Source organism: Antedon mediterranea, chromosome 9 (genome assembly GCF_964355755.1).
Source record: "Antedon mediterranea chromosome 9, ecAntMedi1.1, whole genome shotgun sequence".
NCBI classification, from domain to species: domain Eukaryota; kingdom Metazoa; phylum Echinodermata; class Crinoidea; order Comatulida; family Antedonidae; genus Antedon; species Antedon mediterranea.
In genome coordinates, this window is record NC_092678.1 from 4,519,389 (window position 1) to 4,545,590 (window position 26,202).

Sequence of the window (26,202 nt, forward strand, 5' to 3'; positions counted from 1 at the left end):
CCAGAAAATGTCTGTACGTGTGCAAGATACACCATATCCAAGATTTGAAACTGGCAGTAGGATTGAACAATCTGCATAACCTATATAAAGACTTGTAAAACTGATACAGAACATAAGTTTGGGATAATGTACCAGTTCCTATAAAAAGTGCTTTATCAAAGAAGAGTTTTATTTTCTTTTAAATTGTAACGACACCTCTTATCCAGTTATGTGTAATTATCCTTATACTTATTGCAGTTTTTATAAAGCATTTTTCGGTCTTCATTATAGTTTTTGTCTTGTTTTCGGTTCCCGTGTTGTCATGTTTTCTTCTTTAGTTCTATGGGCTGCCTTATACAAGCTTTGCTTTTTTGGAATTTTGCCCCTCTTATTTTAATCAGTTTACTGTTAATTTGTATTTATTATGAACTTATAAGAGAAATTAATGTTACTTTGATTGATTGATTGATTGATTCTTGTATGGTATACCTTCTATCAATTGTACATTTAATTAAACTAAGGTAGAACCCGTCCTTTAGGACACCTCTTCAGGGGACACTTTTCCATTAAACGAATGAGAGGAAATATATTATGTTTTAACACCACAGTCATCTCCTATTAAAAAGACACTTGGATTGTGAAGGTGACCCCATAATACAGGTTCTACTGTAGTGAGTAGAAAAAATATTAATACTGATGATTTTGTTTTTATATTACTAAAAAGTATAAAAATAGAAAATATATTTTATTACCATCATTAGAGAGGGTTTTATATTATATAATATATAGGTACTAAACAGTTTAGTGTTTGGTTCTCTGGACCTAATGTAACAAAGATACACTGTATTGTATCATGTATATCTCTTGCAATGTTTTAAATGTATGTATAAATGTAAACACTTTTATTAAGAACATTTAGAATAAATTGTATGTAATTTTGTGATATTAGGAGAAAAAAATGCACATAACTTACTTGTTTTAATAGATTTGCATTAAATGCATAAGCTTCATATTATGTTTATTTGTGAAATCAACAACACAAAGATGAATCCAACACTATTATTCAGCCTAAATAAATTACAGTTATATTTAAAAAAAATGTTTGTGTGCTGTGTTTTTTTTTAATGGTTTGTTAAATTAAAACAATATTTATAATAACCAATAATTGAATTGCTGTTTCACTAATACCGCCTCCTTACACAATTTTCTTGCGCAATTTAAAATTATTTGCGCAAGAATCCTTTGTGTTTAATTTAAATAGTGATGATACACAATTTGGCCACGTCTGCGTTTCATACCTCGTTGATAAATTTTATAAACGGGGATAGGCCTAGGCCTATTTTTAGGTTTGTATTTTATCCTAACTAGGCCTATAATTTGTGCATTTAAAGTAATTAATTTGTATGTGGACGTAGACCTACTATTAGGCTAAATGTTCTGACTGCAGTTATCATTTTTTATCTTTTGTCTTGCTAGTTAATCTAGCAGGAAAGCTAGGCCTAGGTTAATAGGCCCTACCGATAGCGAAACGATTCTGCCCATAGCCTAGCCAGTCAGGGACGATTCGACCCAGGGACGTTTCGTACCTGGACGTTGTGGCCCATTTAGCATTAGGCCTATATATAAATACTCTTTGATGAGAAAAGTTGGATGCACCGTTCTCATCACACCTGGGCTGAATGGTCCCTGGATCATCATATTTATTTATATTATTATTAATATCATTATTATTTATTTTTATTTTTTATACATTTTCAAACCTCTCTCAATCAATGGTGATTGTCTTTTTCAGTCGAGTGACTAATAAAGTTGAAGATGGCCAACATGAAAGATTGCCTGCTGCAGTTTGCGCCATTCAGTAGTGCTCTTGATACCGGCTTCTGGCACAAACTCAGTGAGAACAAACTAAACTTATACAGGCTTGATGACAAACCAAAAGAAATCACTGGATATTATTATAATGGTAATAATACATTTGTAAAATTTGGGCTAATGATGTAGAATGATATTCGTCTGTCCTCTTAGATCTGGGAACAAACCACGTTTCGTCATAAAAACACATCTATTATCTCCTAAGAACTAATTCCTTGTTTGTGAATATATTAATTTGTTTATGTCATTTGCATTTACAGGTGATCCTAGTGGTATGCCAAGTAGATTGTGTTTAGAATATGATGCATTTGACAAGTAAGACTCTTGCTATTAACATTTTATTTAGGTATATGCAACTTGTATTTAATATAAAAGTAAGCCTTCAAGCCTTGCCTTTTGAGAATTATAGGTGTGCTACAAATTGCACTCCTCAACACATTCAGGGGTGCTGTATAGGTGTGCTGTTTGTATTTTGATGTGTAGAAGTTTACCAAATTTAAGCATGTTGTAAATTGCACTCCTCAATGGCAGTTTAGGAGTGTGTTAGCTGAGTGATCGCACTCGCTCATCTTAAAAGACCAGGCCTGAAGCCTTGCCTTAAAACAGACTAGGGATACATACAAATAACTTCATCTTTGTCATTCCTTTACAGAAGCAATGGCATACCACCACACTGTTTTCCGTCCAATGGTACTCTTTTCAACACCAATACAGTAGATGACTTTAAAAATTTAGATAAGAAAATCCTATTACAAGATGCTGCCCAGCAGGTAATGGGGAATATTCAATTTGCTATGATCTTGGAACTAAAATGTTATTACATCATGTATTCTAATGTATATTTGGTAATTTATCTATTTCTAATTTTTAATCTGTAATTTATCTATTTTTAATCTGTAATATATCTATTTTTAATCTGTAATTTATCTATTTTTAATCTGTAATTTATCTATTTTTAATCTGTAATTTATCTATTTTTAATCTGTAATTTATCTATTTTTAATCTGTAATATATCTATTTTTAATCTGTAATATATCTATTTTTAATCTGTAATTTATCTATTTTTAATCTGTAATTTATCTATTTTTAATCTGTAATTTATCTATTTTTAATCTGTAATTTATCTATTTTTAATCTGTAATATATCTATTTCTAACTTATAATTTTTAAACTGTAATTTATCTATTTCTAATTCATTTATAGATGTGGGATGATATTGTGTCCGGAAGAGCTATCAGTGATCCACGATTGCTTTCCAAGTTTTTGTTATTAACCTATGCAGTAAGTAATGGTACAACATATTACTAGTTCTGTGAGGTTTCCAAATCTGCAATGTGTAACAAGTTAACCATGTAACATAGTATGTTTAGATAATGTTGATATTTATTCATTCAAGTCCACCATCTTACAGTCTGTCTACACTATCAAACTAGTTTGACAAAAAAAGTGTAATGTGCCCAAATATGGTAGTGATATGACATCATGTCCATATATGGGCACATCACATGTTTTTGTCACATAAAGTTTGATAGTGTAGACAGAGTTTAATACACCGTCTATAGTTGTTGCGTGATTCTTAATCAAGATTTCTTTGTTTTCCATTTGTTTTAAAATTTAGAATTTTTTTTATTTCAGGATCTTAAGAAGTACCAGTACTATTATTGGTTTGCTTTCCCCGCTATTTGCCAGATTGAGGGTGCTAGATTGATAGGACAACCTGTGTTGTTGGACCAACATTGGGCGGAGTCAAAGGTAACTACAGTTTCAATAATCAAATTAGAAACTACAGTACGGCAACCTTGCTAACAACTATGTAAACGTTCCATTCCACAATAATACCATGTATTACCAATAAGGTCATAGTGAAATAAATGAAGAAATACAGTATGGAAGCCTCTGAAACAATAGTGCATGTTGGTGTCAAGACAATAAATATGTAATAATTCAAAACAGCACATCTTGTGGTAATTATTTGATCAGAAGAAAGCATTTATTAAACTAGTTTGACAAAAAAATATGATAGTGATGATGCTCAGATATGGTAGCAATATGACATCATCGTGTCCATATATGGACACATCACATTTTTTTATCGCATAAAGTTTGATAGTGTAGACAGTGCTTTAGAATGTTTAATAAATCATAATATTTTGTTTAGGTGGATAGTTTCAAGAGTGCCTATGATGCATTTAGTAAGGAGCATCCCGGTATTGGCTTTTTTATTATCAAGGAGTCAGACGATGGCTTCAGTCTTTCACCTCCAAAATGCTGGAAAGAATATTTTAATAATCAAAAGAAGGTAACACTTTCAAATATTCTTTATTTCTACACATTTTCACAGGTAAAATTCATATAAAATCTTATAAGAAAGAGTATCCTACAACAAGGCAGGATCTAAATGTATGACACGCAAACAAAACAAAAATACAGGAGATATTTTGCTAATGTTAATGATTGAAAGTGAAAAGTCATTTATTGTCTTTGAAAATCATAATAATTAAACATTCCATCCACTGTAACTTTTTTGTTAGGTTTCAATAGGCTTCTGTGATCCGTGTACTCTTGAGAGTAACCCAGGCTGGCCCTTGCGGAACTACTTAGCTCTTATATCGTATCACTGGTAAGAAAAAATATTCATATTGATTATTTTTAATTATGTTAAAAAATAAATAAAATAAATAAATAAATATAAATATACATAAAAATACATATACATAAATACATAAGTATCCATCAATGACAGCCTTGTGTCTCAGAAGAAGATGGCAACAAGAACAGTAATAGTTGAGTCTCTGCTCTATCATAATCCCAGACATAGAGTGCTTAAAAAACATAAAGATGTTATGTAATGTTTAAGTTAAAGTTGTTTAAATATTTCTATAGGGGCGACAGTTTAGATGAACTGGAAGTTGTGTGTTACCGTGATAGAACACGGGAAGGGAAGCGTAGCATTGGACACAGCGTTGTGCTTCGTATCAAAATCACTTCAATGAAAGAACAAACAGGTGAATTTTATAACTGAATTGATAGGCAACACAAACTCTAAAGCTCTGTCTACACCATCAAACGTTATGTGACAAAAAAATGTATGTGCCCATATATGGACACGATGATGTCATATTGCTACCATATCTGAGCATCATCGCTACCGTATTTGGGCACATCACACTTTTTTGTCACATTCACTTTGATGTGTTGACAGAGCTTAAGATTTATCCTTTTTCTGTCCTCCTGGAACAAACAATTCCGAATTCAAATTTTGAATGCTAGTTTTCATAGGAGTGTAAAATTTATTAGCAATAAACTTGTACATACAAAAACTTATGTAGTTAAGCCTTGCTTTATTTCAGTTTGTCCGAAATGCGTTGGTTGGGAGAAAAATTCCAAGCAGAAGTTAGCTCCAAGGATGGTGAATTTAAGCTCCAGTATGGATCCTGCCAGGTCAGTACATTACTATACTGCCTCGTTATCGCCTTTTTAGGCTGTAGTAATTTTATTCCAAAATGATAAAATGTGATATTTTTGGTTGTTTTCACACAGACTGGCAGAATCATCGGTGGATCTTAACTTGAAGCTGATGCGATGGCGACTGATGCCCTCGCTTGACCTGGATAAAGTAGCACAGACACGATGCTTGTTGCTAGGTGCAGGTACCCTAGGCTGCAACGTAGCTAGAAACCTACTGGTAAGAATTTAACAATAAAAGTTTAAAGTTTAATATCCATTTACAGCAAGTGCAGTTTCTAAAGTAAATCATTACTTATAATGGCATTTATGAAATCCTGACAAGATTATTCAAAACTACTCTGTCTATTTCGTGCCTAGCTTACCTGGATAAACCAACATTAGCCACTTTCGCCGAAGAGAAAATACATTACAAAAAACAGTAGTATACATTAAAATATCACTTATTATTTTTGTTTGCAGGGATGGGGAGTTAGAAATATTACCCTGGTGGATAACTCTAGGATATCGTATTCGAATCCAGTACGCCAGAGTTTATTCGATTTTGAAGATTCACAGGCTGGTGGTAAACTGAAAGCAGAAACTGCAGCTGAAAAATTAAAGAAGATATTTCCAGGAGTTGTACGTGTTGTTACACCTCCTCCTCATTCAGACATCATGCTTTCCACAATTTGTTTAAGACATAAATATACAAATTAAATTTTGTTCTAACCGACTAATCTGCCTTTCACATTTAATGTTACGCTACGCACTTTAAAGCAGTACATACTTTAAACCAGTACGTACTTTAAACCAGTATGTACTTTAAACCAGTACGTTCTCTAAACCAGAACGTAATTTAAACCAGTACGCGCTTTAAACCAGTACGCACTTTAAACCAGTACGTACTTTATAAACCAGTAAGTACTTTAAACCAATATGTACTTTAAAGCAGTACGTACTTTAAACCAGTACATACTTTAAACCAGTACGCACTTTAAACCAGTACGTACTTTAAACCAGTAAGTACTTTAAACCAGTATGTACTTTAAAGCAGTACGTACTTTAAACCAGTACGCACTTTAAACCAGTACGTACTTTAAACCAGTACGTACTTTAAAGCAGTACATACTTTAGTACGCACTTTAAACCAGTACGTACTTTAAACCAGTACGTACTTTAAAGCAGTACGTACTTTAAAGCAGTACGCACTTTAAACCAGTACGCACTTTAAACCAGTACACACTTTAAACCAGTACACACTTTAAACCAGTACATACTTTAAACCAGTACGCACTTTAAACCAGTACGCACTTTAAACCAGTATGTACTTTAAACCAGTATGTACCTTAAAGCAGTACGTACTTTAAACCAGTACATACTTTAAACCAGAACGTAATTTAAACCAGTACGCACTTTTAACCAGTACGCACTTTAAACCAGTACGTACTTTAAACCAGTTCATACTTTAAACCAGTACATACTTTAAACCAGTACATACTTTAAACCAGAACGTAATTTAAACCAGTACATACTTTAAACCAGTACATACTTTAAACCAGTACGTGCTTTAAACCAGTGCGTACTTTAAACCAGTGCGCACTTTAAACCAGTGCGCACTTTAAACCAGTACGCACTTTAAACCAGTACATACTTTAAACCAGTACATACTTTAAACCAGTACATACTTTAAACCAGTACGCACTTTAAACCAGTACGCACTTTAAACCAGTACGCACTTTAAACCAGTACGCACTTTAAACCAGTACGCACTTTAAACCAGTACGCACTTTAAACCAGTACGCACTTTAAACCAGTACGCACTTTAAACAAGTACGCACTTTAAACCAGTACGCACTTTAAACCAATATGTACTTTAAAGCAGTACGCACTTTAAACCAGTACGCACTTTAAACCAATATGTACTTTAAAGCAGTACGCACTTTAAACCAGTATGCACTTTAAACCAGTTCGCACTTTAAACCAGTACTCACTTTAAAGCAGTACGTACTTTAAAGCAGAACGCACTTTAAACCAGTACGCACTTTAAACCAGTACGCACTTTAAACCAGTACGCACTTTAAATCATTACGCACTTTAAACCAGTACATACTTTACACCAGTACATACTTTAAACCAGTACGTACTTTAAGCCAGCACTCGGTCTTGATAATCATGTCGATACATCGTAATCTTTGGATATCAGTACATTACATTTTACATATTACATTAATGTTATCTTTTAGAATGCTGTGGGACATGAATTCTCCATTCCAATGCCAGGACATCCTGTAGGAACTACTGGTGAATTTATTTTCTCAAATTAATTTTCTTAAATGTAGTTTTTTTTTTTAATTTAAATATATTTACTGTATTTTTTTATTGCTATTTGTTAATTAAATTGATATATTTATTACATTTTTGACAGATGAAGCAGTAGACAGAGTTAAAGATGCGGTTGTCCAGCTGGAGCAGTTGATATCTAGTCACGATGTTGTGTTTCTATTGATGGACACAAGAGAAAGTAGATGGCTGCCCACTGTCATAGCTGCTAGTAAAAGAAAGGTATTACTGTTAGTTTCGCCAAAACTGGAAATTCTCAGACTTAGGTTTTCAGATGTTATTGTTGTTGGTGTTATTTGTGGAAAATAATAAATGAAACAAATAATTTGTATACGCCCGGGCGTAACAGAAATCAAATTTAGTTTGAAAAATCTTCCATTTTTAAAACATGGCTAGCTTCACCGTGTCATTCTTCTCATTTAAAACATCCTAATTCTACGGTCTCCTTAAATGGCCAACTTAGACAACGTTGTACAATGACGACTGACGGAACATCTTGACATGTTGATGCAAGTTGTCTTGTCTAATTTTTAGGTCATCGTGAGAACTTGAGAATGTTTAATTTTCTCCCGACAAGACGACTTGTCGGGCCTCGTCCGACGCTGTCTTAGTTGGCCTTTAAAGGCTTGGAATAGCACATAGTTTACAATTTTTCAGAGAAGACTTGTGCTAAATTCTTGAAACTACAAATAATACCTTTTCTGTACAACAGCTTGTTATTAATGCAGCCTTGGGATTTGATACTTTCATGGTGGTTCGACATGGACTCAAAAAGGCTAAAGAAGAGGAACAAATAAAGACAACTGAAGAAGTATCGGATACTGAAGGAGCGAAGGCGGCGGCATCAGAAGAGCCAAAGACATCAAACATCTTGAATTCTACAATTTATGGCCATCAGTTGGGATGTTACTTTTGTAATGATGTAGTTGCTCCCGGCGACGTAAGTCACATTTTCAGTAAAATATTGGTGCATGTTGCAAACTTTCCAAATGCTAGTTTTGCGACAGAACAACTGTTATTACAAACTCCCTTTTTTCTAAAATATACCATTAATCAATATGTTTTATTATTATTAGTCGACCAAGGACCGAACCCTTGACCAGCAGTGTACTGTCTCTCGTCCTGGTATGTCTATGATAGCAGCAGCTCTGGCCGTCGAGTTACTGGTCAGCATACTTCAGCATCCATCGGGGTAAGTTAAATTTCATTAACAAGCAGTCGCACACTTCTCTGCACGTGTTTATTCCTATCTGTAGAGGCAATGTTTGTGTCCATTCCTGTAATAGTTAGTGTCTTACTGAAATCAATGTTTTGGACATAGAAAGCGGTGTAACCGATATGAGCGCTTACTGTTTAAAACCCCAGAGCTTAAGGAGTCCCAGAGCATGAGCAGTCCAATGCAACTACCTAGTGTAATATACCTAGTAATATAACTAGGTTTATTTTCTTTATTCAAGATAAGATAAATATTTTCTTTCTTTTTTTTAGGGGATATGCACCTGCTGATACCAGTTCCAAAGATGATCACATGACCTCACAAGCATCCTCACCTCTGGGTCTTGTACCACACCAGGTAAACAAGTCTGTTAAGAGTGAGACATTAGTACTGTATGTAATCTTTTACTTTATAACAATGTATAAGTTTTTACTAACAAGGTCACTATCATTTGGAACTTTAAGATCATGTTTGGTCTGTCAGCACACCTGGAGTGGTCAAGAAAATTTGATTGCTATAATATCATTGACCATAAAGAAGCTGTCTGTCTTTTAACCTAACATCAATCCAGTTTATGAAAACAGTGTGTCCATCTAGATTTGTTTATATTCAGCTAGCAGCGTAATGTTCAGCACAAAGTGGCCAAGGGTGGTAGTTACAATGTCCAGTACAAAGTTACCAAGAGTAATAGTCACGTTTTCTCATCTGATATTCAATGTTGATAAAAAAATTACCTCCATTTTCCCCTGAGAATTCGATATTTTATTTCACATTTTTCCTTTCCTTATCATAACATAAATTATACTTTAAAACAATTATAAGTTGAATATTACAATCGGCAAAGCAATTTCCATCTTGAGTTGAGCAAGGGTCAAGTGTGTTTTGAGTTGATCTAGAGTACTAGCAGCTGATTCACTGACCACATGCGGGCCTCTCTGTTTTTGTAATTTAAATAATTAGTATCAAGTTGTTTATGGTCAATTTGGTTAGTTAATGGTCAATTGTGTCTTGTCCTGCTGATGGTATTTCATCAAAGCTTTTCAGTTTCATAATTGTTTTAATTAGTTTACTAATTACTGTCCAATAAAGTTACAAATGTTTTCATAATAAAGAGAAAAGATGAAAATAGCGTAAGATGAAACTTGGTGGTCTAGTAGTATGACTGCCAGGTTTGTGATCTGGAGATTGTTGGTTGAAGTCCCTTAGGATTATGTAATTGTTTCTATAATTAACACTGTACTATCGTTTATCAATTTATTGGTTATCCGCAACGAAGTTGCAGGATAACCTCTTGTGATTGTACGAAATCATTCTGTATGATTTTTGTGTAACGCTTTTCTCTAAAACTCGCAAACATAACATTTCGGTAACTATCTTAACATATTGACATTTACGTAACGTCGTCAAGCGAAGCTTTTCATGACGTTTACAATTGCGCAACGTGACTTACGCGCGATTTAACGATTTTGTCGTATTTAACATAGCTCGACAACCAAATAACATTTCAACTTGAAACTTTGCAAAAGTTTAATTTATATCATGCGCTAACTTTCTGTTGAAAAAAAATTCCGTGTTTTACACAAAGTTAGGCGCGCACGCGCATTTAAAATTTCAAAATGCGCAAAATTAATTTCTAATCAACTTTCTACGCGTTTCATGTCGTTTTAAGCATGTCAAAAATTCCCACGCGTGCGCACATTTTTACGTGTGCGGTGCGCACGTAGCATTGAAAACGTATTTTTTTCGCGTGATTTATGTTTTTCCAGCCTTTTCTAGTAATTTTACAAAATGTTAAACAATTTCGACTTAAAGATACGTCATACGAGCACGTCGAATTGGACAATTTGCGCGCGTTTCTTATGAAAAGGTTAAAAAATTCGTTTAAAATATGCCTTTTTTTAAACAGTCGTAATTTCTAAACTAGACGGTCAACTTTTTATGGATGGCATATTCTGGAAGTAGATGAGTTGTAGATATCGGATCAGGTATTAATATGGCTAACCAGACATTGTGACGTCATCGTATGGCCACGCGAATATAAAATTTAGGATTTTTGTATCTTTCGTCATAGCTCATCACATTGAATAGAGCGCATCTCCACTTATCCGTTTTCCATTTTCACCCCGATTTTGATTTTGTCTAGGTCAATCAAGTATCTTTCGCATGAGTTAAAAATATTTTAATTTTTTTGACGTCATCATGCCTAAAAATTTAAATCACGTGTGGCATTAATTTCATCTTTACAGTAAATTTTAATCTGTTATAGCTCGTAAGAATAAAATGTGATAATCACGATTAAAATTTTTTTCTGGAAGCTATTGGATTGTAGATACGAAATTATGTAAAAATGTTGCCAATCGGATGTTGTGACGTCATCATATGGCCAGTTAAATAAAAAAGGTCGTATTTTCATCTTTTGCGTCATAATTCATTACATTTAAAAGAGCGCGCATCAATATTTCACGTATTCAAATTTCTTCTACACGCTAATACGTTGTTGCTGAGATAATTTCCTTTCGGAATTGCTACCTTCGCGTTTCATTTTAAAACCGTCAACATGTTAAAAATTGCAATAAATAGCGGGTCCCGTAATTTCACCTATTCTACACTGTATGTGATATGGATACAGATTATACTGTGTATACTATATATGAATTTAAATAATAAAATTCAGCAATAACAACATATCATATTCTTCAGTTCAGGTCATAATGCCAACGTGAACACTTCCTTTTGTCCTCAACCTATCCCCTTAATGTTAATGTTGCACCACTTGCGCGGCGGATAACCAAACTCGTCAAAGTGACGAGTTACATGTCTAGTTAATATAGAGGAATATTTTTGTTAATTGTGAATGGGATTTTGACAGTTGTAAATTAATACTTGCGTTTTTGATGTGTTCTTAAACTTGTTGACGTATTTTCTTATGGGACGTTTTAAAGAGGTTATCATTAAATTGCGCCAACAATCAATCCGTTTGTCGCATTCCAGGAAACATGGTTTTCCTTTAACTCTCTCAGTTTATTTCAACTGGAAATACATTCTACACCTACAGTAAGTATGATTTGCATGGGAATATGATGATATAATTTGTATGAAGTGTCTTTGCATCAGGGAGCAAAGTATGATCAGTATTGAGACCACTTTGCAAATTTCATGTGAATTTGGTTTTGTTTTCTCTATCCTAGTTTGCTAGCCATATTCTCTTCAGGTATCCAATACATATCTATTTGCTTTCTATACCATATTTTATTTTAGACCTGATCCTGATTTTAACCAATTTGTTTCCCATTTGTTAGGACAGAATCCTTACATTAGAATTGGTTTTATATACATTATAAAAAAATGTATTTATTAAGGACTTTCCTGATGAAAAATGAAGGGAAATGGGCAACAGGCTACTACTAGATCCTATGAAGAGGCGCATATGTTATCACTATTCCTATTAAGGAGACACTTATATTAAATAATTAGTGTTCAACTGTCTTTTATGCTCTTTTGCTAATGTGTTTTGAAAAATATTCTGGAAGTATCGCTAAGAAAGGAAGCGACAACTGAATAATAAGAGGTCAAAGGTGAGAATGATTGTTGACAAGCGTCGGTTCTCGGAAGTCGATTCATAATAACAATTCAAAAATGAAGTATCTTGAAATGACATGCGTCATTCTGAGAAGTAATAACAATAGAAACGATGACAAATTTCAATCAGGAATTGTCACTACAAGTGACATTTCTTCACTACAAGTGACATTTCTTCACTACAAGTGACATTTCTTCAAAGTCAATTCTTAAAACCTTTTGAAATTTACAACAATGGTTGTTTTTAACCCAGTCATCAATAACAATGCAAAGATGAGAATGAATCAGTTTGACGACGTGGATCAATTCTTAAGATTTGATTGTCAAAACAAATATAAAATAGCATTAAAGCGTTGACGTTTGTCACTTTTAAATTGTCATCAACAATATTGAAATTGTGAATGACATTTCAAATAAAGATATTTTTTATTGTCAAAGTTGCTGATAGATGCATGTGCTGTTCTTTGTTAGAAAACAAAACATCACAGAGCGAAATAGGGCTACAATGGAATTAACTCCACCTAGCTAAAGCCGATTTTCCACTAGGCGAATTTGTTCGCGCGAATCGAAGGCGTCAGCTAATACGCATGCGTAGAGAAGGATGTGAAAGATGTAAACATGAATACACATGCGTACAAGCTGGCATGCGTAGAGAAGGATGTGGAAGATGTAAACATGAATACACATGCGTACAAGCTGACGCTTTCGATTCGCGCGAACAAATTCGCCTAGTGGAAAATTGGCTTTAGGGGCGGATAAGGCAATAAATTCTAGATAGAATGATAGAACTTAACATAGAACGCTTCAAAGAAAATTGATATATAAAATATAAACAAAATTGGTTTTTAAACTAAATTGATTAGGTCAGACAAGCTAAAATTTAAAATTATTGTTAATCAAACTTCTTGTCTTGTTTATTTTCCCAAAATTGTTGACTTTCTGTGCAAAGTCAACTGTGGGTCACTACAGTGCATTTGTGTTTTGACTTTGAGTTTCATATCTGCTCTGATAGGCCGCACTTTACCATGATTTTTCATGAAAGATCCACTTAGCCAGGCCTGACATCTGAACCCTCAAGGGAATACTCTGTGTATCTCAGTAAAAAACCACTAACGACTCATCTATTATATAGCTGTCAGGGAGAATAGTAATCCCAGTGGCACATACGTAGTCATACAGATGAACCTGACTATTACGATTTCCATTGGGATTTGAAGTGCAACTTGGAATCCAGGACTGAAGAAATCACTGTAAACTGGCAATGGCTATAGAGGCAAGAGGGACCGACAGACACACACACTGTGTACTGGCAGACGGTTATAAGATGATAGTAGTGATAGTCATCAGCAGTAGCAACGGGACACTGACCCTATTGACAATGGGGGTCAAAGGGGACCTAAAATTGGCATTGGGCCGACAGCCGACCAAATTGATAAGCGCAATTTAGATATTTATATGTTTTGTCTAATCCATGCAGTCTTCTGGTGAGATTATCAAATTTGTGAATCATAATACTGTATTCTTAATATAAATATTAATTTTATTTGATACTAAAAAAAATTCATGGAGAATGCTGTTGATCTAAAATTAACTTTATTTTTAGCTCGCTGTTGGAAAGGTTTTTTTTATTTCTTTTTTGTTTGCATTCATCCTTATAATGTTGGTTTGTTGTCATGTGTCTGTCAATCAGTGAGCTGTCAATCAAAGTGTTTTACTATACTGGATATTACCACTCTTTCTTCAACTCGGTTCTACATTTTCCTGTCACTCTCTGATAGCAACAATCAGATTCTGCTCAAGTTATGATAACATAAATATGGTAATCATTTTAGTGGTACAATTTTCTTTTATTAAATTTTATATGTTGGTCACATTATTTCTGTAAATTGTATTTTTTGAGGATTAGTTTTTAACCTAAATTTTGTTCAAAAGTTTACTTTGAAAAGATGTCTGTTTTTGGTTTTGATTTCTTTGTTTGAGATTGCTTGCAGTCAAATATCGTGACATATAAATGACATTTTAAGTTCTCATCACTAAACCTTTCCAGTCCGTTTCAAATGTCCATGCCTTCAGCTGTCTGACATTATTTGATTGTCAGCATAAAGTACCACAGATTTTCTTTTAATTACAGAACGAAAAAAAAAACCATTTTCTAAAAAAAAAATATGTATCTTGATATTGTTCCTGACCCTAAATAAAAATGATTGGTAGGCTTGGTGCTAATCTACAGAGTGGAGATAATTCACTTGAAAGATAATATGTGCATTGCTAATGTGAAATAGATTTAAAATGATAAATAATTATTTTAATCTCATGATACCATCCGATAATACAGGACATTTTAGTAAAAGGTGAAATGTGACCGATACAGAACTGACCCTTAGTGACATCTTGCGGTTACGTTGTGATTCTAACCAGGTTCTGTCTTATGTAAGGTCAATTAAATGTTTTAGTTTCTGGACGTCCACAGACGTCCTCTCATTGCCCCAAAACACTTGCATTTTCACACTTTGCTTTACTGTCTTTGTCGTTCTATCATTTCATTCTTTATTTAATAAACACGAATAAGGACCTGGAGTATGTTTGCTGGTTTTTCTTGGCCCCAAACTTTGGCGTGTCTCCAATTTGGGAAAGACCTTTTTATTCTTTAAAAAAATTATTCATCGTTCCCTGCCATTTTTAATTTAACTTGGACTAGTTTATGACATTTGATGTGTTCTGAGCTTGTGGGATTACTTTTGAGTTAGTAAGAGGTATTGAACAGTTCACCGCTGAGCTTGTAGGATTACTTTTGAGTTAGTTTAGAAAACAATCATGGAGATCATGTAGTGGTCTGTATAATTTATAGGACCAAAGACCCAATAGTGTTGTTATTTGCCAAATTGTTTTATTTGGTTAAATTTTTTTGTTTCTGTCTTTTGTGGTTTACTACCACTTTTATTCATTCATTCATCTTAGTTAGATATTATATGGTTGAATTCTTTGTTTATTCCCTTTATTTCAATTTTAATATATTTAGAGTTTTTGATATGTTAGTTTTTTTAATGGCCATATCATGAAGCCTAGATGAGTAGAAATTGGGTTAATAGAACCTACATCTAGAGTCAAAACCAACTGTGTTCTGACGCTCACACTGTCTCAAAGTCAACTGCAGTAATAGGTTGACCACTAATAACAACCCAAATGTATAAAGAAATTTAATTGTGTTTAATTACGATGACATCTTTCTTGTTTTCTTTTAACTCGTCCAATTTGTCTCGACTGAGAAACCACCCGAATCGTCCAGTGCTCAATAACAGTGGGTTCACACCTAAGACAGTGCGACATCAATCATACAATCAATTACTGTGATTATATTAATTCTTGCTGTTTCAAGTCGGACAAATCAATTATATCATGTTTTTGCACATGTCCAAATAGAAGTGACACTGCTGTCCAGTCACGTCTGATTTTGATTAGCTCGTCAGATCACTGACTTGCATCCATATATCTGGTCCCTGGAAGTCTATGCAGAACTTACTCTACTAGCCTTAACATTTAACACAATAAAATACACCCTGAAATATATTAATATATATATATTTTACTGGTTTTTTACGAGTGCTGGTAAGTAAGTTGTTTTCTTGGGATTTAAACATGAATTCATAGGAGTGACAAAGATACCATTACCAAAAGGTATATATTGTTACCTTCTTATTTTAAGAAAATACACCCTAAAATGATATTAATAATAGATTGTTTTGTTTTCTTGTTTTACTATTGCTTGTGAATGTCGTTTTGTTAGAGTTTGAACTACTGTAGTATTGTAGAGAAATAGATGTAAGTTAATTGTTGTTAGCCTACTGACAGGTGACAAGATAGAAGATGGTCTTTGTTAAGCCTCATTAATTTGTTTCTCAGCATGGATCAAGACTTAAGACTTAAATCCTACCAGCAAACCATGTACAAATGAAGAATTCTGAATATTTTAACAATGCCAAACTATATTTGATTATGTACCGTAGCTCCCTTTATGATAGACAAATTAATACCTGCTTTTTGTTGAGGTGCAAATATGAGTACCTAAGTTCTTGAAATTGTTGAAGTTAACAAATATATATGAGTATCTAACTTCTTGTAATTGTTAAAGTTAACGAATATATGAATACCTAAGTTCTTGAAATTTTTAAAAAGTTAAGAAATATATGAGTATCTAAGTTCTTTGAGTTGTTAACAGTATTCCATTATCATCATCATTTATCCTTATTCTTTATCACTCTTTTCCTCCACTTCTCCTTTCCTCCACTGCTACCTATATTTCACCTAATTTTCCTCCAATCTTATATGACATAAGGACACAATATACTTTTCTCAATCCTTCCCTTCCCATGGCGTTGTCTGTTTGGGCCGACCACTTCCTTAGTTAGAGTGTTAGGCGGTCTGCCTGGCCATAATATCACACACATGAGACATACAAGTGTAGCTTTCTTATCAGTCTACCCGTTGTCAAGAAGACCAAATAAATTAAATGTTTACACTAAACGAATATTAACATTTTCCAGTTTATTTACAATTTTAAAAATGTTTATCTTTCATAAAAATGTTTCCGAAAACATCCAAACTATAATTATTAAACATTTTATTTTTGCAAACTCATCTCATATAATATTTTTAAATTTTCCATGTTCGTTTTTCTTCAATTTTGATCAAATGTCAAATTTTCACTGACAGATGGTTGCAAAGATAAAGATAATTTATTGTTCATCTTTATAAGCTTATTTAGTGGTGATGTTTAGTATCGTTTATATTTTAATAGTTTTAAATTTATTGTAGGATGTCTGAGCAACATCGAAGGTCGGCCACACTTGACGAACCTGTCGTCTCAACAGGCGCCTTCTAATGTTATTTCCTACAGTATACAGTATATGTTCATTTTTTAGCTTTATACAAATTATTTTATATCACCGAAACTTTCATAAAAAATTTTAATTTCATAAATTTTTTTCATATATTTCTTCATAATTTATTCCTTTTCTCATTTATTCACTAAATTAATATTTTCGACCTTTTTTATGGTGTTTTATCAAAATAAGAAAATAATTAACTTGTTTTTATTTGTGTTTATGTTGGCCAACTAGCTTGTGTACCTGATTGTAGCAATTGCCCTTTCTTTGCCTTTTATGTCTGTTTTGTTTTGGATTTGAATAAATAAATGAAAAATAATTCAATATTTATAGCTATTATATAAGTTGAATGTTTGTTTAAAATGACACTACCCTAGATCAGTGAACCTTCAAAATGATTTCAAGCAATTAATACTTCAATCAAATCTTATTTTTATCAAACTGGTTTAACCTTGTCTTGCAATTCATTCATCTATGCTCTTGCTTCGCCAGTTAGCTCTTAGTGCTTTATAGTAGCACTTTTATTTAATTAATACGGCATGGTAGGGGAGAGTGAAGCGGATTTAAAATTAGCATATCCTGTCACCCTCAGGGGGAAACGACACCGTTCATGTGTAGGCCTGATATTGGAGTTGAACAACCAGAACGATTAGACAATTGGGCTGGCGACCCCCCTTCTCGCTCTGAGCCGACCCCCTTCCTATCATGACTCAAATTTTTGCCTACATACTAACTTAACCATCTGGTGGGTAATATTATATTTGTTTGTGATTCAATTAAGACAATGTTTCATGATTAAATTAGTTTGGATTTGATGAATATGTCTCGTCTTTTTTATCATTTAAAGCTATGATTACCATGTGATTGATAGTAAAGTATAACAAACAGGTTGGTTTGACTCAATATTAGGGGTTTTATTTAAGCCACTATATATAGACACTGTTTTATATAAAAATGATGTCTTGTTTAATTTCAATTGTTCCAGTTGGATGTATGCTCAATTATTAAAAAAGAAACTTTTCCATTTCAAATTGAGATGGAAACAAAAAAAGACCTAACAGTAAAAATAAAAAACATAAAGGTTTTTGTATCAACTGATTCAAAATTACAGTCCTAGTTTTTCTACAGAAAGTTTTTCTAAGCCTGGACAATAAGGAGCCCCCTACTCCCAGGGGATTCAGACTCTGTGACTCACAAACACTTTACTATGGCTCTTGCCAGCTCACTTGTTTTTAATGTTTTAGGATATCATTCTGTATGCTTTTAAGTCTGTGCTCTGTTTGTCTTCTTCTCCGGTGTCATATGGTTATTGTTATAATATTATTTTCTGTACAATTTGTCATGGTCAGCATTGAATTCTATATACTGTACGCAGAACGTTGCAATAACAAAACAGTTTGTGTAAAATATTTTATATTACTTGTTTCACAGATTTTGAACTTGACTTTTCTATTGGATAAATATGATATTATTTGACACGTATTCAAAACCACATGTATGACGTGATAATCTTCATAGTTATTGTATCCCTTTTTTATTTAAAGAACGTGTGTTGATGGAGGAGGCCCCAGGAAGACGCCTTGACAGCACTTGACTGTTCAAATCTGGTATTCATAATGAATCAATGAATGACTACTGAGCCAAATTAAAAACAAATCAGTTTTGAGATACTTCAATGAATTTAATGTTTTATTTCTATTTTTTAATACTTTAATTATGAAATGTAAATTGTTATTTACCCAGTTTTGTTTGTGTATTCCATCATTTGATTCAGGAGCACTGGTCAAATTTGTTTGTTATTTAGTTTAATTGTTAAAGATGTATTGTCCCTTTGACTAATTCCAAAAAAATAAAAGATAAAAGATTTCGAAAAAAGGTGGGTCATTTTGAAGTATCATAATAGTTATTAACTATCACCAAAAATTTTTCAAAAAAAAAAAAATTTAACTGAAAGTGAAATACAGACGTTTTTTTGTTGAATAAATAACTTTGACCAAAGTTTTCAATCAAAACATATCCCATAATGAAATGCGCTTGTTTGGCTACTCTGTATGCATAATCATAAAACTTCCTCATGATCTGTGTGAAAATACCTTCTTAACCGTGACGAGTTGTAAACAATCCTAATTTAGCATATGCATAATGCGTACTCATAGTTTGAAATCTTTGTTTACTTTGCTCGTGACGATTTTCCAGATGAAATGTAATCAAACTAATTTACCTGTTAAATACGTAAACTTGTTGTTTTTGGCTCAAATTTTCGACTTAAAGTGAATAACTTTAATATTACTTTGATATGGCCACTTTAAATTTAGAATATTTTGACCTTCATTTTTTTGTGTTTAAAAATTAAAGGGACAATACATCTTTAAGTTTTATCATAAGATAGCAATTCTTATTCTTTACAAACACGTTCAAGAATCTAGTTTTCCTTCTGATTGTGTCGGCTAATCTATATGTTTGAGAAATTTCTCATATATGGGTCATTTGAAATTAAGTAACAAGTTTCAGTGTAAATGTTCAACAGATTCATTAATTTTCTGCGGTTATCTTCGCATGTTATTCTCACAAACGTGTGTTTTTACAATTTACTGTTCATTTCAGTGAATTCCCTGGACAAATATCAAAATCATTTTACATTTTCAGGTCTACTTACGCAACAGCTGATTGAAGCGAAAAAAGTTAAATTAAATAGTTTTCGAATGATTTAGCGAAATTCAAGATGCACTGGATAGTACCCACAATGCTGTTCTGCCATACACTTGAATAGGCAGCTGTTTGTGTACTTAGCGGATTGAAGAGTTGGCTAATAATCGGTGAAATGTTCAAACAAGTGTTGACTCCCTAGGGTACTGATAATCAACGAGATCTAAACGCCCTTATTTCACTTTGATAGGAGAAACGCTATGTTCTGTTCTATTTCTCAATTCCCAGGGAGTCAAATCAAAGACAAATATCCTTGTAAAGCGAGATAAAAGAAAGTAGTTTATAAATAACTAAGAAATGCAACGAAACATTTCAATGTGGTTTGGAAAAAAACACTGTAGCTCAATGATGGATGATGAATAAAGCAAACATGAAATGATAAACATCTCCAGTATAAACAGACAATACACTAGAGGGCGCCCCTGTAGGTCATTCTTAATGAGTCAATCATTTTTATAAGCTACCGTAAATTATAGTAGTTTATCGAAATAAAGAGAAAAAAAAAATTTGTTAACAATATTATACTTATAAGGTTTAACTCTCCAAATAAACTCTCTCAAAACTGTAAACTCTCCCAAATCCAAATTACTATGTAACTTTAATTGATGTGCAAATCCAAAGGCAAATTACTGAAAAAATTACAATGCTGTGGGTATCAGTGGCTGGATCTCAATGGAGATACAAAATGACAATGCTGTGGGTATCAGTGGCTGGATCTCAATGGAGATACAAAATGACAATGCTGTGGGTATCAGTGGCTGGATCTCAATGGAGATACAAAATGACAATGCTGTGGGTATCAGTGGCTGGATCTCAATGGAGATACAAAATGACAATGCTGTGGGTATCAGTGGCTGGATCTCAATGGAGATACAAAATGACAATGCTGTGGGTATCAGTGGCTGAATCTCAATGGAGATACAAAATGACAATGCTGTGGGTATCAGTGGCTGGATCTCAATGGAGATACAAAATAAAAGCGAAAAGCTAAATCAAAACGATAAAGTAAAACAGCCAGAAAAGTTAGCAGAACTTTCGGGCAACACTAGCCCTTCATCAGTGCAAGTGAAGGATTGGATAGCATCATAGCATAAGAACTGGCTACTGGTTAATTAACAACTGGTTAATTGATGTGCAATATATTTGTTTCTTTCAGATTCGAGGCTTTTTATCACGTTTCCACAACATGCTACCAGCAAGCATCGCATTCGACAAGTGTACAGCGTGCTCAGACACAATAATTCATTCGTATGAGACAGAAGGCTTCAAGTTCCTCCAGCAAGCTTTTAATGAGCAGGGTTATCTGGAAACTGTAACAGGCCTAGATAAACTGAAAGAGGATACTAATATGGTAGAGGTAATCATTTTTTTTGCTTGTAAGATGATTACAAATGCTTGTTTCATTGGCATAAATGTAGGTGGCAAAGGGCTTTAGTTTAGCACTCCTAATGTGCCCTCCCAACGCTGGGTAGTTGGAATGGGGCTGCTCATGCTATGGGACTCCTTAACCCCTGGGTTTAGCCAGTGAGCACTCATAGCTGTTGCGTCACTGGCTTGTTTTATTGAGTTGGTTTTAACAAAACTGTGTGTAACACTTTCTATCCTTGATTCTTGTACTGTAACCATGCAACAGTCTAAAGCCATTTTATGCTTCGTTTGAGTGTAAATTCTCTTCTCTAGTCATTCCTCTTTATTAAATCGGATGATAATTTCAATTGACACATCATCATCAACAATTCACTCAACCTCATTACCATAAACATCATCATTAAATCATTATCAATTATTCTCCTCATCAAAATGGATTTTAAACTATAATTTCAACTACATAAATCATTTTACATTAATTAACTTTAAATACACTTGTTTACAATTTAACTTAATTAGACCTATTAATTATCCTGCAGTATTTCAATAAGTGTTATTATAAACAGACGAGTCATTGAGAATCAACAGTAGTACAATAAATAGACTTAAAAAAAAGTACAATTATATGACCTAATTTTGTTACTGAAAGTGTATCGCATCTATGCCGCTCAAACTTTCTTTTCATAACTCTAAACAGATTTAAATTAACTACATTCAATTTAAATTAATTATAAAATTAACCTTTGTAATAAATCAGAACGCAAACCACTGAGGAATACTCCCTCTAAGTTTTTACTGAGAAAATTAATTTACGCGTGTCAATCAAACTTAGTAACCATAGCAACTAACATTTGTCAAGTAATTAAGAACATATCAGCTAGCCAGGTGGTATCCACTTGTTAAACTAATTAACAAATTATGCAAAGAAATTGGTTCATAAATCAACATAATAGACTTTAATGCTAGTGCAACCCCCAGCTTGATTTTGGATCCTTTTCTGCAACAAGGAAATAACTAATTACCATGGATAAATTACCTACATTTTCCTGCTAGCAGAAAAAGAGAAAAAATCCGAATTAATGATATTTTCTAAATTAGCAATTTCATTGTTTGTATTCTTTGTTTAATTTTGACATGTGGTTTTCATGTGTTGATAGGAACCACATGATACCAGTCTTTCCATTTCAAATACAGTACTAGTAAAGTCTACTACTCCTAACCTATAGCAAATGTCAAAGGTCAAGTTCAATATTGAATATCAAACTGTTTCTAAGCAAATGACCTTTGTAAAAATATTGTGTAGGTGTAGCAGCTACATTATCTCTTCCCTGTTTTAAAACCAGTGATTAATTAGCAACAAATAGTACTTTTTCGTTGATATTTGAGACAATTTGTTTGCGTGCTAACTTTAATAATCCCTTCACAGCCAATAAATAAATCAATAAATTAAAAATGTTTGACTTAAATTTGAGATAAAACTGTCCTCCAAAAAATAGGTTTTCTGCTATTAGTCAGATGTGTTACGTTGCACAACAATAGACCCTTTCAAAATATGACACGGACATTGCTTTGATGGAAACCAGAGACATTTACACCCCCGAAATCTGTGCAATTCACTCATCATTCTATAGAAAAAAAGTAGGTACTATGATTCAACTAGGTTAAATAGTACAATATTGATACACATCAACTAGGCTCCACTAATTAATTGCGAAGTAAACATAATCGGTAAAAAGTTATATTAAGTCCATATTCAAACAGTTTTATTATGTGATTTTCTAATTTTCTAATGTGAAACGTACAAATAAAATATAACCAAAAGGGCAGAGATTAAAATTAATTATGAAAACCAATTTGTTAAAATATACATAGAACTGTTTCGATATATTTGCATAGATAGTAAGATTCAGCAAGTTTCCTGATCTTTGACCTATATTTTCATACTTGATGTTATCACTTCCTGTTGACACCTGTTGTTTAGCATGTTTCATCGTCTCTCGTTCGCTGCTCCCTTTATGTTCTGCGTTGGCAAGGAATCAGAATTCTCGTAGGAAACTTTACGATAAGTACGTCCCTTGGTATAAGGACGTTGGAAATGTCATACAGTACGTTCTAAGAATGATTGTATTAGCGAGGCCTTGCGCGGCGAGGGAAGGGCTTGTTAAAGTCGGTTATTGTCAATGATTTCAATATGTGAGGCTAAGTAGGTCGTAAACTACCATATAACCTGCTTTCTGTTACGTTTGCTCTCATATTGTGTCTTTCAATTTATTACAAACATATTCAGTACATTATGTACTGATTATTGAAAGCAAAAAATACTAAATTAAACACTGTATATTATTTTGTACAAAGCTGTTCTGAGCTATGATTCAAACATGGTAGATCTCATATTGATGCTCATTCCATGAGATAACTTTAACTATACATAAATCTTTGTTGGGTTGTAAGAAAACATTTACTGTATTAGCAAATAAAAATTGTCAAATGTCATCAATCAACTTTTGTTTTGCTATACTTTTAGATTGTTTAAAATGTAAAAACATACCGATGAATTATGCTATTTTGTCTCTTGCAAGAGAATGTTACTTTATATGGTGCGAGTTTCTTGACCTTTTTACCGAATGCGTATATTTACGTTCAGCTGTGTGAATACACAAAGATCCTCTGTATTTCATTATACATTTATTTTTAGTTACCTGTTTTGTTTCATTGTTCTGTATATAATAATAGAATGTAGGTCGCACTCTTTTTTATTCTTGCACATCCAGCAAGTATTATAACTTTCCAATTGCAGAAATGACGCCTAAAACTAAATCTCATTCTTCATAGGGTTTGAAAGGTCTGAAAACTGATTTGAACCTAAACGCCAATACTATTAAAAACAAGTATTTTTTACCATCAGGCTACAATGATCTACTGATAGCATTGTTTGTGAGAAAATGAAAGCTAACTACTGTATTTACTTTTGTTCTTTTAGATCTTGGACTTCAGTGATGATGAGAGTGTGTAGATGTGTAGTAACAACAGTTAATATTACTAGTGAACTTGAACAAAGCTGCTGCCCTATATTGCCAAACCAACGCTGTGCTGCCCTCCAGCCTTGTCAAACAGTATCATTCTTGGGTTAAAGGTCATCTATTACCCTCCAAGATTACCTTTGTGACCCTAGGGGAGTACAGTACAACTCTCACAAAAGAACTGTTGAGTTTTGATGTACTACAGTATATAAACTAATTGATTCCATTTGACTGGGATAGAAACGGTTCATTTTTTATATCTATTATAATTTTTATTACAAATATTTCAATTGGTAATGGTATGAAATACTCAGATTTGCAATCGATGGTTTTATAACTGTCAAAGTAGACAAAGAATATATATATATTGCAATTTAAAATACAAAGATTATTGTTGAATTTATTATATATAGATTATTTATTAGATGACTTATTTAAGAAATGTAGATTGACAGCTAGATCATGATTGGGGTTTGGGATATGAAGGACCAAAATGTAGTTGCGTTTACTCGCATGGGTAAGTAGGGATAGTTTTGGGGTGTATATGGGGAGTGCTTATACCCCAGAGTGAGCTATGCACTGTACCTAGAGAGTAGGGAAAGTGTACCAAAGGGTGACCAGTGCGTACTCAAACGAGTGTTAGTTCGCTACTCAAAACTAAACTGTTTGTCACTACAGTATGTAATATCAATAACCAGAGCATTTATTTATTGGTTTTGAAAAAAAGACCAATTTTTTTTAAATAATAAAATAATTAATGACGAATTATGTTATCTTTCAGCAAGACCAAAATACATTGAGACAGAAATCTAATATTACTAGTCTCTTAGAATCCCCACAAGGTCACCAGATAATCTTCCATCAGTAATCATAGCCCCGTTGCCGTGTCAACCTCCTGTCAATCACACATTATGGCCTGGAGCAATTTACAAACATGAATTTACCCCGAAACGAAAGTGTCCCTGCTGTGAAACATTTGTTAGTATCAAGGCTCATTATGTTTAATTTCTCATGACATCACCACCCATAAGGATCATGGGTGAATGTCTTGTGTATCTGGAAAATGTAAGTATACCTTGAACCGCCGTCATATGTTGAGCTTCCCAGAAAGTTATTGTAGTATGCTAGCAATGGAAATGAAGATTTATATAGTATAATATGTAACCATTGATAGTATAAGAAAATATGGACAAAAATGATACATACAGTGGTTTAACGTAAAGGCCTGAGGCCCCTGGTAGACATCGGGTGGGCACTGCTCAGGCGCCCCTGGGTTTAGCCAGTGAGCGCTCATAGCCGTTACGCCACTGGATACAGGATGACTTGAAAACAGCACTAAATTACACTGGCCCACTTGCGACACACCTGGCCAACGACAGGAATCAATAAATAGCACAAAATAGTGCAATGCTCAATGTCTAACAACGATAAAGCGTGTCAATATATATATAGTATGTATAGTATAAGATGATAGAGCACAAGTCGGTTATATTGCTAAGTTTTTAAGTAAATTTAACCCTGCTTATTTGCACTACATTTCATGTTTACTCTTATAATACTGTATCATCAATGATTGTTATATTATTGTTAATTTTTAGTTAAGCTTAACCCTGGATATCTGCACTACATTTCATGTGTCATCACTGATAAAAATTCACAATAAATCTTAATGAACCATAGCACCTTTTTCAGTTCTAATACTTGTTTGTCTTTCATAAGTGAATCAAAATCTAAGAGTACTTAGCTTCTCACATGACTGCTCGCAAAAAACAATTTCTTCTTCAACCATTT

The 26,202-nt window shown here is 33.3% G+C and overlaps 1 protein-coding gene across 1 annotated transcript; it reads left to right on the top strand.

Moving 5' to 3' along the window:
* The first annotated feature begins 1,288 nt into the window (after positions 1-1,288).
* Positions 1,289-26,106, top strand: LOC140058710 (ubiquitin-like modifier-activating enzyme ATG7). The gene is made up of 19 exons (XM_072104427.1): positions 1,289-1,325; positions 1,772-1,942; positions 2,112-2,166; positions 2,504-2,621; positions 3,056-3,133; positions 3,488-3,604; positions 4,011-4,151; positions 4,384-4,472; positions 4,736-4,857; positions 5,203-5,293; positions 5,393-5,537; positions 5,780-5,938; positions 7,543-7,600; positions 7,725-7,861; positions 8,352-8,579; positions 8,716-8,831; positions 9,128-9,212; positions 21,180-21,380; positions 24,372-26,106. The coding sequence occupies exons 2-19, from the start codon at positions 1,795-1,797 to the stop codon at positions 24,402-24,404; spliced, it is 2,121 nt and encodes a 706-aa protein (XP_071960528.1). The 5' UTR covers positions 1,289-1,325; positions 1,772-1,794; the 3' UTR covers positions 24,405-26,106.
* The last annotated feature ends 96 nt before the right edge of the window (positions 26,107-26,202 follow it).